Consider the following 16,175-nt stretch of genomic DNA (forward strand, 5'->3'; position numbering starts at 1 on the left):
CGGACATCCCACTTTTCACGCCTGAGGCTCAGAGGCACGAGGAACCCGGCGACTTGGTGCTGCCAACTTCTGAGGCGGCGACTAACCTTCCCTCGTCTTCTTCCCCACTCCTTCCTTGTCGTTCTTCCCGCTCTTCCATGTCTGCTTCTGAAGAGCTTCCATCCGAAACTACCTCTCCTAACCTTGTTTCAACTACTACCGCCGCTATTGTTACAACAACTATCGCTGCCACTACAAGCACTGCTGCTGCTGCTGCTGCTGCTGTCAACACCGCGTCGTCCCAGGCTACCGAAGCTAGTACTACTACCGACGAGCATGCCCCGTCACACCGCGCGGCTGCTCGTTCTTCTTTTTCCTCCTCTTCTTCTTCACTTAGAATGACCGAGCCTGAAGAAGTGGAGCTTCCTCCATCTCCCTCATCACCGGCGCCGCCGCACCATACTGCGCCCAGGCCTGAGGAGGTGGAGTTGCCGGCTTCGCCTGTTCCTGTCACTGTCACTGTCAATGTCAATGAGCCTCATCACCACCAATCCGCTCAAGATATCGACGTCGACAACACCAAGCCTAAAGGCGATCAGCACGTCGAGGATGATCCCAAGTCAGACAGCGAACTAAGCCTTGGCCAGCACGCTGACCAACGTGGCCAACACCCTATTTCCGAGATCAGACCCACAGATATCCGACTGCCGCTCTCACCGAAGGTTACCCCTGAAGGTGTGGTGGAGCTTCCCGCCTCCCCTGATTCAGAATCCACACCTATCATCATCGACGAACAGCTTCAGCTTCAGCCGCTGCATTCTTCTCATGGTGACGACGAACAACAACTTTTTTCTCAATCACCACCACCCAAGGTTACCACCACTGCCGATGCTCATGCGCAACCGTCATCCTTGGAGAAGTCCCCTGTTCTAATGGCCGTCCCAAGCTCCCTGGACATGCCACCACCACCCGAGGATATTGAACTGCCGCCCTCACCTGCTGATGTGGAGCATCGAGAGGAGAAACCAATCGTCGCCGAGATTCATGAGCATGTCAAGTCACCTGTTAGCGGTCATCAAGATGTAGAGATCCCGACTTCTCGTGAGCATTCGCCTGCTCATTCGCCCGCGGTTGAAGTCTCTAATTCCAAGGTTCCAACTGATGCGGCTGAGCTTTCTGAAGTGGAGGAGAATTCTGCGTCCCAGTCGAAGCAGAAGACGTTGGCTGAAGAGTTGGAGGAGCTCGATGAGTCTAGGTCTCCTTCTCCTGAAGTTGATAACCGAGATGCGGAGCTTGCATCTTTTACTGGACTTACCAAGGATGCGGAACTCCCATCTGCACACTCATCGCCCATGGTCGCACCTACGGATATAGAGCTCCCAGCTTCACCCTCTCCCAAGCCTGAGACCAATGATCAAGACAAGGACCTTCCGATCACAGCCGAGTCCCACGAAGCCGTCGCCAATGTTACCATCTCAACTTCGACTTCGCCCACGGTCTTGCCCAAGGTTAAGCCAGAAAACATCGAGCTTCCGCCTTCTCCACAGCGCCCTCAGCTCTTGCCTTCACCTAATATCGTACCCGGCTATCAATTCTCGCCTGAGCCTCTTTCTGATGATGAAGGACTACCGCTTTCACCTGACGATGAGTTTGAGGATGATGATGACGAGGATGATGGGTCGCCAGTTGATGTCGAGCAATACGAGCGGAGCTTTAGTGATGATCCCCAGGAGGAGGGGTTCGCGTCTTCGCCTGATGAGGGAACAGTTGATCATGTTGAAGTCCAGCAGCATTCTCCTCCTTCCCAAGGTTCACCCGCATCCGCATCGTCGTCGCCAAGAATCTCACCAGCGCAAGTGGAACTCCCTGCCTCTCCTGTCGAGTCGCCCAATTTCGCTCCTGCTTCGTCGTCCCCTTCGCCCAAGAGCACACCGGAGGACGCGGTGCTTTCGCCTGCGCTTGAGGCGGCGATGGAGTTCACGCCTTCTTCGCCTGTGGAGCGCTCGGTTCCTTCGACTAAGGGTACTGCGTTTGAGGAAAGGGCTGTTTCGTCTGCACCTGCACTTGCACCTGCACCTGAGGAGGAAACCGTTCAATTTGCGCCTGCGCTGTCGTCCGAGGTGCAACACCCAGCTTCACCCAAGATTTCATCCGAAGATGTGGGATTGCCAAAGTCACTCTTGCCTGAGGCCGAACATGAAGAGACGAAGCTTCCGATTACGACTGCTCGGCTGCCTGAGGATGTTGAGCTGCCGATGTCGCCTGAGGTTGAAGTCCCGACTCTCGCCCACGAAGTCATCCAGAGTCCCGGCGATCAATCTGACAACATCCACGAAATTTCATCTTCGCCCAAGATCGCGCCTGCGGACATCGAACTCCCAACCTCGCCTGTCGAAGAAATCTTACCCGCATCTGAAGAACTCCCCACCTCTCCCGAAAACCAAGTCCTAGACTCATCCAAGACACTCCCTGGAGATTCTGGTTTGCCCGAGTCACATTTGACCGAGGCGGAAGTTGAAGAAGATATGGATCTTCCAACGGCTGCTGAGCAGGACGACCAAATCGTCGACGAACAATCTGATGATAATTTCCAAGTTTCTGCTTCGCACAAGATTGTTCCCGAGGAAGTTGAACTCCCCCGCTCGCCTTCTTCGCCTGTGGTGGGGGACTTGGATGTCGATGAGATGCAGCACCTACACTCGAGTCAGATTATCCCGCCGCATGTTCAGCGGTCGGTATCCCCTGCAGTAATTCATGAAGAGGTGCAATCCCTGACCTTGTCAGAGACTGGTTCCGAGGAGGTTGACGTTCCTGCTTCTCCTGTAAAGGAGGCCGCGACTGAGGATGTTGAGCTTCCGCGCTCACCCGTGCCTGAGAATGTGGAACTGGATGTCGATGAGATTCAGCACTTGCATTCTAGTCAGATTATTCCTCCGCATGTTCAGCGCGCGGCTTCGCCTGAGATTGGTCCTGAGGAGGTTGATGTTCCTGCTTCAACTTTGACTGAAACTGCATCCAAGGAGGATGAACTTCCTGCTTCCCCCGAGAACGAGGCCACTCCTGAGACTATCGAAGCCCAAAGATCGCCATCGCCCGCGGCTGAGTTGGATGTTACCGAGCTTCAGCACCTACACTCGAGTCAGATTCTTCCTCCACATGTTCAGCGGGCGGCTTCGGCTGAGATTGGTCCTGAGGAGGTTGAGGTTCCTGCTTCAACTTTGACTGAGACTGCACCCGAAGAGGTTGAAGTTCCTCACTCATCCTCGCCCGGCGCTGAACTGGACGTTACTGAGATTCAGCACTTGCACTCGAGCCAGATTCTTCCTCCACACATTCAGCGTGCGGATTCGACCTGGGGTGAGGTTGAGCCTGAGGACGTTGAGCTTCCAAAGGCGCCTCTGAAGGAGATCACACCCGAAGAGGTTCAAATGCCGGTTTCGCCCAATGTTGTTTCTGAAGAAGTTGAGAATCTAGAGTCAACTCCATCTTCGCCTAAGCTCGCATCCGAAGAAGTCGAGATTCCGCGCTCACCTTCGCCTGCAGAAAACCTGGATATTACCGAGCTTCAACATCAGCATTCGACTCAGATCATTCCTCCCCATCTCCAACGCTCCGTGTCGCCTACAGTCCAGGCCCAGGCCGTTCCCGAAGACATTGAGCTCCCTGCTTCGCCATTGGCAAAGTTCACACCTGAGGAGGTTGAACTGCCACGTTCATCTTCACCGGTGGAGGCGAAATTGAATGTCGTCGAAATGCAGCATGGACACTCGGCTCAGATCCTTCCCCTGTACGTTCAGCGTGCTGATTCAACTTGGGGTGAGGTTGATCTTGAGGACGTTGATCTTCCGATTGCGCCTCTGAAGGAGATCACACCCGCGGAGGTTGAGCTCCCAGGATCGCCATCGTCCGTCAAAGATGAATTGGATGGTGCCGAGCTTCAATCTGCTCCCGAAGAAGTTGAGCTCCCAGCTTCTGAGCCTACCTCGCCCAAGATCACACCGGAAGAAATTGAGGCACCGCGCTCGCCGTCGCCTTTCGACGAGTCCAAGATCACTGAGCTTCAGCATCTGCATTCGGCCCAGATTATTCCCAGGAATATCCACTATGCGACTTCCTCTTCCGGCTCGCCAAAGATCACTCCGGAGGAAGTTGAACTGCCTGCTTCGCCTGTGGATGAAGTGGACGTTGATGAACTTCAGCGATTCCACTCAAGCCAGATCATCCCGCCACATATTGAGCGCTCCGCTTCGCCAACTATTGAGGAGGTTATCCCTGAGGAGGTTGAACTTCCGGGTCCCCCTCAGGTTGTTCCAGATGCCGAGGAAGTGGAAAATTCCGCTTTGCCTGAGCCAAAGTCTGACGCTGAGCCTAAGATGGCACCTGAGGAGATTGAACTTCCTGCTTCGCCTGTGGAGCAAGTGGACACTGAGCAGCTGCAACATTTGCACTCGCGCCAGATTATCCCACCACATATCCAGCGTCCCGCCTCGCCTTCTGTTGACACTCAACTTCCGGCCTCACCTAAGGTTACTCCTGAAGAGGTAGAACTTCCAGCTTCACCTGAACTTGTCCCTCAAGACATCGAGCTTCCACTTTCTCCCATGGCTGAGCCCCAGGAACCTGAGCATACCCAACTTCCAATTGCTACCGAGGAGGCTGGGTCCAGCGTTGATCAGCAACTCGATGACTTGGAGGAGGATGATGCTAGGAGTGCCGCTCTTGAACTCCCATCCTCTCCTGAAGTCAAGGCCGAAGTCCAGTCTGATGAGCTAGAACTCCCTCTTTCGCCTGCTTTGGAGCCTGAGGAGGTTGAGCTTCCTGCTTCTCCTAAGGTTGTTCCTGAAGAAGTTGAATTGCCGGTATCCCCGGTGGATGGGTTGGATGACGAGCAGCTTCCAGTTGAGCGCGGCATCAGTGCTGAGCACGATAATGGTCCCGAACAAGATGTGCTGGAGAGTGCCGCTATTGAACTCCCCGCCTCGCCTAAGATTGTTCCTGAAGAAGTCGAACTCCCACTTTCTCCCAAGATAACCCCTGAAGAGGTAGAACTTCCCGCTTCTCCTGTGGCCGAGACAGAAGAACAGCCCGCAACCGTCTCTGAGCCGTTCGAACGGAACATCAATCTTGAAGCCGACATTGCCCCACAAGAGGACATCGAGCCCTCGTCCTCTCCTGTGACAAAGCCCGAGGATGTCGAGCTTCCTTCCTCTCCCGAAGTCGTCCCTGAAGATGTGGAACTTCCCCTCTCTCCTATCGTTGAGTTGGAACGTCAGCTCCCCATTGAGCCTGTCACCTTCGAGCTCCCATCTTCGCCCAAACCTAAGCCCGAGGACCTTGAGCTACCTCCTTCGCCTGAGATCGTTCCCGAAGAGGTAGAGCTGCCCGCTTCTCCCGTTGTTAACTTGGCAGATGAACAGCTGCCAGTCGAGCCTGAGACATCTGCAGGGGCCATTGAAGTTTCCGAGGAAGATAGCGAACTCCCGTCTACGCCAATTGTCAAGCCTGAGGACTTGGAGCTCCCTGCTTCTCCTGAGGTGCTTGCTCAAGATGTGGAACTTCCTCCTTCGCCTGTCACCTTACCCGAAGATGTGGAACTTCCGCCTTCTCCGGTGGTTGACTTGGAACGTGAGCAACCTCTCGATCTTTCTCACGTTCAAGAGCAGCAAGGCGAAGAGCAGCTTGACAAGCACACTGCTCCCGAAGATTCGCCCGTCCTTCTACCCAAAGACGTGGAGCATCCGGCTTCACCTGCGACAGAATCCGAGCCAGAACCAATTGAACCTGTCCGACAGAGCTTCGACTCGGACCTCTACTACGATGCTGTTGACGGCAAGGGCAAACAACCTGCAACCGGTGCTGAGGAACTAACGCAACAGGGCGATGCAGCAAAGACCGATCCGGCACAGAAATGGGAAATGGTCGACAATGTCGACGATGTTGATGATCTTGATTCTATTGACGGTGCCGATTCAGAGATCTCGGAAAACGGCCTACTCACCGAGGTCCCAACAAGTAAGCAACCGAACCAACCAAAACCAACCCGAGAACGGGAAGAGGTGGCTGCTGCGATCGAGCGATCGGAAGATGATGCCCCCATCATACCTCGAGACCCTTCAAGTACTACTACTACTACTACTGGCGACGGACATCATGCTGACATTCTCAGCCGCGAAGCAGAAGACAATGTGGACCTTCGTCGGTCAGCTGGTGGGTCGCCAGTTCCAACTTCCACGTCGATAGCAGCAGCCACCGCCGCAGCAGGAGCAGCAGCACTCGCTGCGGCCACCGTGAATGAGCTCCTTACAACACCGACCAAAGACGATGAACCGGAACTGGAAGCGACCGTTGAGGTCCACCCCGCCGTCAAGGGTGCCATCAATAGAGGCTTCGATGAGTACGATTATGCTACTGCCTTATCTCCCACTACAGTCGGCCTCGGTCTCATTGAGGACGCCCCCATGGATCTCTACCCTACGGATGGGCCCTCTCCCAAGCTTCTCTCCGCTTCCACCTTCCCTCTCGAGGAAGCTGGAGATGATGACGGCGATTACTTCAATAACGTCGAGTTGCCCGAGGGTGCTATTTTCGAAGAACTTCCTTCCGAGGCGGAGGAGCCTGCTCACGAGCACGCCAGCCACTTCACTCATGACCCGCCCTCCGAGCCCGAGGAGCATGAAGTTAAGAAACCTCGGAAGTCCATCGACGAAACGCAAGGATTTGAGACCCTATTCGCTCCCCGCACGCCCATGCCATACGCCTCAACAAGGGAGACACTAGTCAAAGAATCTCCCAAGCCCGCTGCCCCGTCTCCGTCCACCACCGAACAGACACGCCAACCCCCCCAGCAGGCAGAGCCAGTCAGACACAAGCGCATCAGGTCCACCGAGCCAGCACGCCTCAACAACGAAGCCCTCGCAGCGTCTCTCTCACCACGCGCCAAATCCTCATCAGTTAGAAACTCGTGGCCCGCTTTTACTACTACTGGAAAAGCCAAAGCGCTCGCCGCTTCCTTCCTCGAGTCTTCCTCCGTCAACCGTGGCTCTTCCCCTGTTACGCCCCGCTTCCCGCCATCGGCATCATCCATGCACCAGCAGCAACCACCAGTCTCAGTTCTGCTCAAAGAACAAACCCAGCGCCAGTCGCGCGAACTCGCAGCCAATTATCTCGAGACATTCGCAGACGATCGTAAAGTCCGATCCAAATCCAGACCACGTCAGCCATCTTTTTTTGGTGGACATACGGCACCCAACGCCGCCAATAGGGTGGTGCCGGTGCCAGTTGACTTGGATTCGTTGGGAGAGACTATCGTTCCCGAGAAGGAAGAGCCGACTCGGCCTCCCTCTGTCAGCTCGGTAGACTCTATGGGGTCGCCGACGGGTCAGGGACAGGCACAGGACCAGTCTATGGCTTTAGAGATGGCTGTTTCGTACCTGGACGATGAAGGAGAGGACGTCGGTGCTGTTCCGATGGTGGTTACACCTGGCGTGGGAATGGAAATTACGCCTAGCCCGGAGAGTTCGCCTGGGTTGCAGCCGGAAGAGGAGGAAAGAACAAGGGAGCGCGAGGCCGAGGTAAAGGTTGCGCAAGAGCCTGAGCCGGAGCCTGAACCTGAACCTGAGCCGGCAGCAGAAGATGATGAACATGATGCTTCTCCCGAGTGGGGACGAGGAATGTCTCTGCCTAGTGTGGAAATTCAGCCCGCTACTCCTAGGGCTGTACTCGAAGAAGAGGAGGAAGAGGTTGAGTCTTTGTTTGACATTCCTGTGCAACCTGTGCATGCGCATGAGGTTGAGACTCTGTCGACGGTGATGGAGGAGTCGGAGCCTACTGATGAGGAGGAGGAATCTACGTCGGCGCCGGCGCATACACATGAGGCGCCTGTTATTGACAAGTCTGAACATGATGAGCGCTCTGCTTCACCTGAGATCCACGAGGAATCTCAAGACAGTCCGTCGGTTGAGATTGACGTTGATGAGCTCCATCGGTTGCATTCACGACAAGTCGTTCCATCTAACCTACAACGTCAGGTCCCGTCATCGCCCATAATCAAGCCCGAAGAGGTTGAGCTCCCTTCCTCGCCTGAACTCCACGGGGCATCTCAAGATACTCCAGCGGATATCGACATTGTTGAGCTGCAGCAATTGCATTCAGGACAAATCCTTCCGCCTAACCTACAACGTTATATTGCTGAGCTCCAGCGGTTGCATTCAAGACAAATCGTTCCGCCTAACTTGCAGCGTCAGGTCCCGTTATCGCCTGAAATCAAGCCCGAAGAGATTGAACTCCCTTCCTCACCTGAACTTCACAAGGAATCTCATACTACTCCAGCCGACATCAACATCACTGAGCTCCAGCAATTACACTCAAGGCAAATCATTCCGCCCAACTTACAGCATCCGGCATCACCCCCTTCCCACATCAAGCCAGAAGAGGTTGAGCTCCCTTCCTCGCCTGAAACCGCTGAGGAACCTCTACACAATCCCGCGTTTATCGATACTGCTGAGCTCCAGCAGTTGCATTCAAGACAAATCCTTCCACCTAATCTACAACGTCATATCGCTGAGCTCCAGCGGTTACATTCAAGACAAATCCTTCCGCCTTACCTAGAACGTTATATTGCTGAGCTCCAGCAGTTACATTCAAGACAAATCGTTCCGCCTAACCTACAACGTCAGGCCTCACCCTCGCCTCCTCCCCAAATCAAACCCGAAGAGGTTGAGCTCCCTTCCTCGCCTAAAATCCCCGAGGAACCTCAAAATACTCCAGGGGACATCGACATTGTTGAGCTCCAGCAATTGCATTCAGGACAAATCCTTCCGCCTAACCTACAACGTTATATCGCTGAGCTCCAGCAGTTACACTCAAGACAGATTCTCCCGCCCAGTCTACAGCGCCAGACCTCACCCTCGCCTCCTCCCCACATCGAGCCCGAAGAGGTTGAACTCCCTTCCTCGCCTGCCCTGAAGCCGGAGGACGTGGAACTTCCTAGTTCCCCAGTGGAGGAAACAATCCCTATTATCGCTACAGGCTTGGTTGCCGCTGGACTTACGCTTGCTTCCGAGGTTTCGAAGGACAACAAAGATCATTCTGATGATGAGGAGGATGAGAACGATTCCGCACCTGCTTCTCCACAACCAGTCGAAGATCACAGCAGCAGCAGACATGTGGATGACGAGTTCGAGGACTTTTACCGTCCTGCCACGCCAAAGGTGTACCCTGAGGAAATTGAACTCCCTGCTTCCCCCGAGATCATCAAGCCCCAGGATATCGAGTTGCCTGTCTCGCCTCGGAGTGTTCCTGAGGAGGTTGAGCTTCCTTCTTCGCCTATCAATGAACCTGAGGAAGTTGAGCTTCCTGCTTCGCCTGTCAATGAACCTGAAGACGTGCAAGTTGCCTCTGATTCTGAGTCCGAGGCGGATGAGCAAGACATGACGACGCCAATTATTGAAGCTCATGTTGCAAAGCCCGAGGAGATTGAACTACCTTCATCTCCTGCAATTGTACCTGAGGACATCGAACTTCCTTCCTCACCTCAAATTGTTCCTCGGGAGGTTGAGCTTCCTTCTTCGCCTGCCAACGAACTCGAAGATGCAGAGCTCTCCTCTGACTCTGACTCCGAGGCGGACGAAGACAGTACGCCAATTGTTGAAGCTCATGCCACGAAGCCCGAGGAGGTTGAACTCCCTTCATCTCCTGCCATTGAAGCCAGGAATATTCAGCTTCCATCTTCTTCTGTCGAACCTGAAAATGCAGAGCTCGCCTCTGACTCTGACTCTAGCTCCGAGGCAGATGCCACAAAGCTCGAGGAAATCGAACTACCATCATCTCCCGCAATGGTACCTGAGGAGATCGAACTTCCAGCTTCCCCTATTGTCCAGGCCGAACAAATCGAAGTCCCCTCTACACCTGAGCCTGAACATGAGCATGAGTTCCACTCTGAGCCTGAACAAGAAACGACAACCCACCCTCTACTCGACTCGGAAGCGGAATATGAAGATGAAGAAGACGATGACTACGACCCGCTAGCCGACCTCCTCCCGTCTCCGGATATGAGCCCAGCACAACACCACGAGCGCTACGAGCGGGAACTTCCGCATCCGCATCCACTCATGATGCACCCTGTCGACTACTCAGCCCCTCAACAACACGGGTATGAAGAATCAGAGGAGGTTCATACCCCAGTGTATACTGAACCGGTCGAGTTTTGGCATTCGCCCGAGTTGAGGTACCATTGCTCACCGGAGCTGAGATCAGCAGATCAAGAGTTTGCGTCTTTCCCTGAGGTCAATCCCGAGGATGTGCAGCTGCCTGCATCGCCTGATTATGGTGCGGAGGAGGAAGAGGAAGAGGATGAAGGATTGTCTCGTGACGTGCCAGCAGACGATGACGAATGGGAGAGCGAAAGCGGAAGCGGAAGCGAGGAATATGATCGTGATGATGGTAAGCAGTGCTTTTTAATATGTCAGACAGACATGGGATAATGGAACATGTTGCTAATTTTCATCTAAATGCAGAACATCAAGTTCACCAAGCACAAAGCGTCGCAATCGTGGCTGGCACCGTTGCCGTGCTTGGCGGCGCTGCGCTCGTCGCGAATAGTTTGAAGAAAGAAGAGAGAGCGGAGGAACAGATTGATAGTGAAAATGATGAAGAGCGTGAGGAGACAGACAGTGAGGATGATGAAGAGAAGGATAGAAGTGAGGATGAAGACGACCAAGTCAAACCCGTCGCGGTCACGCGGAGTGATGACAAGCGAGAAGACAGTGAGGAGGAAGAATCGGACGGAGAGCCTGGTGAGAGGGATGCACGGTCTGGAGACGACCTTGAAGATGAAGAAGCAGGTGAAGAGGACGTAGAGGATGTCCAGGGTGGGGACAACGAGGATCTTCACGAACCGAGTCTCGACCGCCAAGATTCCGAGACCGTTCCCAAGGCCATCAGAGAAGGAGCGCCGATGCCGTGGGCAATGAAGAGCAATCGTCGGGAAGATTCCAGCTCCCCTCCCCCGGCTGAGCAACGCAGGTTTTCCTTCCCTGACGACATTGCGGAAGAGGAAGCATTTGCCGTCAGTCGCTCAAACACGGCGATTGAAGGTGGTGGTGACACGAAGCATGGGGAAGGTCCGGCAGGCAGTCACGCGACATCGGATCAAAGTCATCAACATCAACAAACGCCCAGCGCGCCCATGTCCACTATCTCAGACTATGCGCATTCCTGCAACAGCCTACCGACGTTGCAAGAGGAAGACTGGGCAACGGATGACGACAGGAACAGGCACGACAAGGACGGCGATTCACCCGTCAACAAAGCCAATATCACGGGACTTTTCAGATACGGAACTCCCATCGCGGATCCCAACCGTGATAGCACTTTTACCGTGGCGGCCCGGGGCTCACCGCAAATGTCCCGGTACGCAGTGTTCAACGAGCAGTATCATCAACAGCAACTTGAACGACAAGCTCAAATCCAGGAGGAAGATCTGCGAGAGAGAGGGGTTGATCTACGGGATTTTGCCAATAGCCCATCTGCCGGCAGTGATCGGACCGAGACTGGTCCTTCGTCTCCTCAGAGAACTGCTGAGACTCCCAAGGTGCAGGAGCCAGTGCCTGAGAGCCTCAAGGGCAATGTGGAAGTCGTCAAGGAGCAGCATTCTAGCGAGAAGGCAAGGAAAGAAACACCGCAAGACAAGCCTGAGCAGCACATTCCCAAAACCTTGCCAGGCCTGGGAGTGGCGCTGAGGCCAACAGGCGCTTTGCGGAGCGTCTCGGACATCAGCAAGCAGCTGCAATCAGCACTTTCAGGCCAATCACCATCACCGGTTGCCCGGCCAATCCCTTCCAACACTGGTGTTGCACGACTGCGCACTCCCGAACCACTGAGTGCCACCAACAATAACAACAACCTCAACTTGCGGCCTGACAGTCCAGGCAGCAGCAGCATCAGCATCAGCAGCACCAGCCGGTCTCACACAAGCACTCCCCCGCTCAGGCGGATGGACAAGCGAGCCACTGGCAACCTGCGCTCCCTCTCCTTTGGCAGCCAACAGGATGCCGCCGCCAAGTCGGCATTCCTTGGTACACTTGCAGAAGGGGAGGGAGGAGCCCCGGCCGATGCTGAAGGGCCAGGTTCCAGAAGCAGCATTGGCCCTGTCAGCCCAACAACCCCCTCGCGTGCTCAACCCCCCCGGCCTGGCAGTGACACATCGGGATCGTCGCCGACGGCTGCCCCTGCTGCCCCCCACCAAAGCCAGGCCCCAGCCACCCCTAGTCCTCCCCGGCCCAACACTAGCAGGGCCACCAGCGCTAACAGCGTAATCCCTGGTGCAGTTGCCCCTGCCCTGGCATTGGGCACCACCAGCCCTGTTGCCGATGGTGGTGACGACAACACCAACAACAACCTCGTCGACAAGGACAAGAGCAAAGACAAGCAGCAGCAGCAGCAGCACAAACAAGCTGTGACAACGCCCCGGGCTCTTTCTGTCGCATCTGCCACGCCCGTCGCCAATGAAGGCCGCACCCGATCTAAGGGGTCAATGGATGTGCCCGACGTTTATGTAAGTGTTTTGTCCCGCATTGAAAACTGCTGTGTGAAAAGCAACGCTGACACAACAATTGCTCCAACAGGATGGCTTAGGCGAAGGTCGCCTGGGATCCCCGCGATCACCTGCCCGCCCGCCCAGCTTGCGCAAACGACACAGTGCCCAGCTCATTGACCTGGAAGCCAGACTTGCCCAGTTGATGGCCGAGAATGCCGCGCTGCAAAAAGCCAAAAATGACGCCGAAGCTGAACTGTCCCAACGCAATGCCGACCTGGCCAGCATCCTTGCCGATAAGAATGTCGAGATTGAGAACCTCCAGCGGGAAATCCAAGAAACCCAAGAAACCTGCAACCGGCTCGAGGAGACATATGAGGGCCTGAAGACTTCCACCTCGGCCATCGCTGTCAAGCACAACGAGACGGTGCGCGCTCTCGAAGAACAAGTCAAGAAAGCCGCCGAGGAACTGGCCGCCGCTCAAGGCAATCACGAACAGGTATACACCAAGGCTATTGCAGAGAAGGATGCCCAGATCGCCCACCTCCGCGCCCAATTGAACGCTCAAACCGCCCAGATTCGCGAGCTGCAGGAGCAAATCGATAGCCAACAGATTGCCCGGTCACCGGAACCCACCGCAACAGACGACTTCCTCGACCTCCACGACGTCGACTACTTCGACCAGCGCCTGTCCCAGCTCTGCGCCCACGTCCAGCAATGGGTCCTCCGCTTTTCCAAGTTCAGCGACATGCGCCACTGCCGACTGACCTCGGAGATCAACGATGAAAAACTCATCGATCGCCTCGACAACGCCGTCCTCGACGGCTCCGACGTCGACGTCTACCTGGCTGATCGCGTGCGCCGCCGCGACGTTCTCATGTCCATGACCATGACCATGATCTACGAATTCGTCTTCACCCGCTTCTTGTTTGGTATGGACCGCGACCAGCGCCAGCGCCTCAAGTACCTCGAGAAACAACTATCGGAGACCGGACCCGTGCACGCCGTCCGCCAATGGCGCGCCGTCACTTTGACTCTGCTCAGCCAACGAAGGAATTACAAATCGCAGCGTGATCGCGACACGGAAGCAGTCGTCCAAGCTATTCTTGACGCATTGGATAAGATCCTCCCGCCTCCTTCGGACAAGGAAAAGGTCATTTTGGACCAACTGCGCCGTGTGGTGCGGGAAGCAGTGAAACTCTCAATTGAAATGCGAACCCAGCGCGCAGAGTATATCATGCTCCCGCCGCTGCAGCCGGAGTACGACGAGAGCGGCGAGTTGGTTGAGACGGTCAGCTTCAATGCCGCGCTGATGAATGAAAGGAGCGGGGATGTGGATGTTCCGAGCCCCGAAGAACTGGAGAGGCAGAGGGCTACGGTTCGAGTGGTGCTGTTCCCGCTGGTGATTAGAAAGGGGGATGATTGGGGGAGGGGAGACGATGAGGTGGTGGTTTGTCCGGCGCAGGTGTTGGTGCAGAGGCCGAGGAAGCAGAGGAGTGCTGCGGGTGGGAGGGTTGTTAGTGGTCAGAAGGCGCGGGAGCCGGTGGCGCAGGGGATGAAGGGGGGAGATGAGATGATGGGTGGGATGGGAAGTCAGGTTTGATTGTCTGATGGATGATGGGTGGATGGAAGCGCTGATGGATGGGATATAATATAGAAAATGGAAAATGGAAGATGGAGGGGGAGGAGGAAAGGAACGGGAAGGAGAGATAGACAGGAAAGAAAGAAGGATGGAAGGAAGGAAAAGATGACGATGAGATGACCTAAAAAGAATCTTCTTACTTACTTGGTAATTTCCTGTCTTGTCGTTGCTGTTTAGTCTTACTTTGTTTTATTGTTTTCAGTTATTATTTACTCGGTCGATGGTCGTCGGAGTTGGTAGGCGCAAATCTAACTTTGCTTTGCTTTGCTTTGCTTTGCTTTGCTTTGCTTTTTGTCTTGAATTGGGTTGTGATATGTTGTTTTCGAATTTGGATCTTCGCTTTTTTTCGTGGACGAAGGATAGACCTACCTACGAATATGAATGAACCTGCTTTTGCACTTCCGCCATCACTTGTCTACCTTAGGTGTGGTTCTTGTCGTGGTGGAGCTGTTGATAACATGTAGGTAAGTAAGGAAGTGAGAGGTAATGATGACATGTTATTATGGTTAATGAATCTCACGCAACATAAGTACATAAGTGAAGTTAGTACTTTGGTATAATATCTCCCCTACCTACCTACCCTCCTCGTCCGAGACAAAATAGTTGAGACCTTAACATTGTACTTTAGATACTTGGTATGCTCTGACTACGTATCTAAGCAAGCGTCTTTGTTACACCTATGATCACAATTCTAAGCAATTATTCCTAGACAAAAATATCCAAATAGAACTATAGCCGATGTCTTCTGAAGTTTTGTACTTCTTGTTATATTCTGCAGCGGCCTTTTTTTTCTCCTTATCTTTTCTTCTCTTTCTTTTCTCTTTCTTTTCTCATTTTTTTTTTTTTTTTAAAAAAAAACCTTAATGAGCGGTATCAAACTGGTTTACCCAACCTAACTTGCTAGTTGGCCCAACTATTTCATCCAGGACGAACCTACCTACCTACCCCCTGACTGTTTGACTGCCTACCTACCTATACAAACCGAAATGGAGTAGAACCTATACTAATACAAGAAGAACCTCCTACTCAACGTATGTAAGCTGGGTAAGTAACCAGGAGCAGCGGATCTGGAGACTGGAGGTGGTAGCAGCAGCAGCAGCAGCAGTAGTAGTTGCTTTAGTTGCTGTATAAAGTGGAAGGTTCGAGATGAAGACCCAAACACCACTCACAGTTAATAACACCCACCATGGAAAAATATAACCAGCGAGAGTAGGGAATAAATTCATTGATCACCTAGACATACTTCCTCAGCGAGATACTAATCTGAGCCGATTCTTCAAAGAGAATAAACAAGGTTACAAGCTATACTTGGCGAGACATGTCTGATTCAGATCATAAAAGCTGAAAGCGGACTTACCTCTAAACGGAACGGGTTACTTCATTCATTCTACTGAACATTTCTCTTGTCTTGTCATGCCTCCTTCTATAGCTAGCTCTCGTCTTGTCATGCCTCCTTCTATAGCTAGCTCCCATTTCTGAGGAAGCTCTCTGAGGAGGGGCAGATCACCCACCCACCCACCTCCTTCGTTGTAACCTCGAACCAGTCAGTACTTCTTCTATGACCAGACCAAGGAAGTCCACTACCTCTTTACCTAACGGGGAGGCGAGGAGCGGATCTTGGGGTGGGCACATAACCTCGGAACATACTCCATTGGTTTATTTACTTTGTTTACATTGTTTACATTGTTAAGCAAAGAAGGAGGGAGGTAGGTAGGTACCTAGCCAGGGGTTGAAAACGCCATAAAAGTTTTCTCTGGAGAGGTAGATAGTTTAGCTGTCTATCTGTCTAGCTGTCTGTCATGGCCATGGTCATGGTGATTTAGTATTTAGTCCGCTGTCTTCTCATTCATCATCCCTCTTCATTCATGTTGTCCTTTTTATTTTTTTGTCATGTTCTCCATACTGTTCTCCCCACCAGAAAGGTCTGTGGTTTGTGGGCTGTGAAAGCTAGATAGCATGACTTGTTAGCTTTTGTGGTTTTTAAGGGAGAGGAGAGGAAATGAGAGGAGAGGAAATGAGAGG

At 53.6% G+C, this 16,175-nt stretch overlaps 1 protein-coding gene across 1 annotated transcript; it reads left to right on the forward strand.

Moving 5' to 3' along the window:
- Window positions 1-137: 137 nt before the first annotated feature.
- Window positions 138-14,485, forward strand: NEUTE1DRAFT_134000 (uncharacterized protein; the record flags this gene model as incomplete). Its single annotated transcript, XM_009858959.1, has 3 exons — window positions 138-10,419; window positions 10,494-12,532; window positions 12,603-14,485. 3 exons carry the CDS (start codon window positions 138-140, stop codon window positions 14,112-14,114), a joined length of 13,833 nt encoding a protein of 4,610 aa, XP_009857261.1.
- Window positions 14,486-16,175: the final 1,690 nt, after the last annotated feature.

The sequence above is a fragment of the Neurospora tetrasperma genome (genome assembly GCF_000213175.1).
Source record: "Neurospora tetrasperma FGSC 2508 unplaced genomic scaffold NEUTE1scaffold_81, whole genome shotgun sequence".
NCBI classification, from domain to species: Eukaryota; Fungi; Ascomycota; class Sordariomycetes; order Sordariales; family Sordariaceae; genus Neurospora; species Neurospora tetrasperma.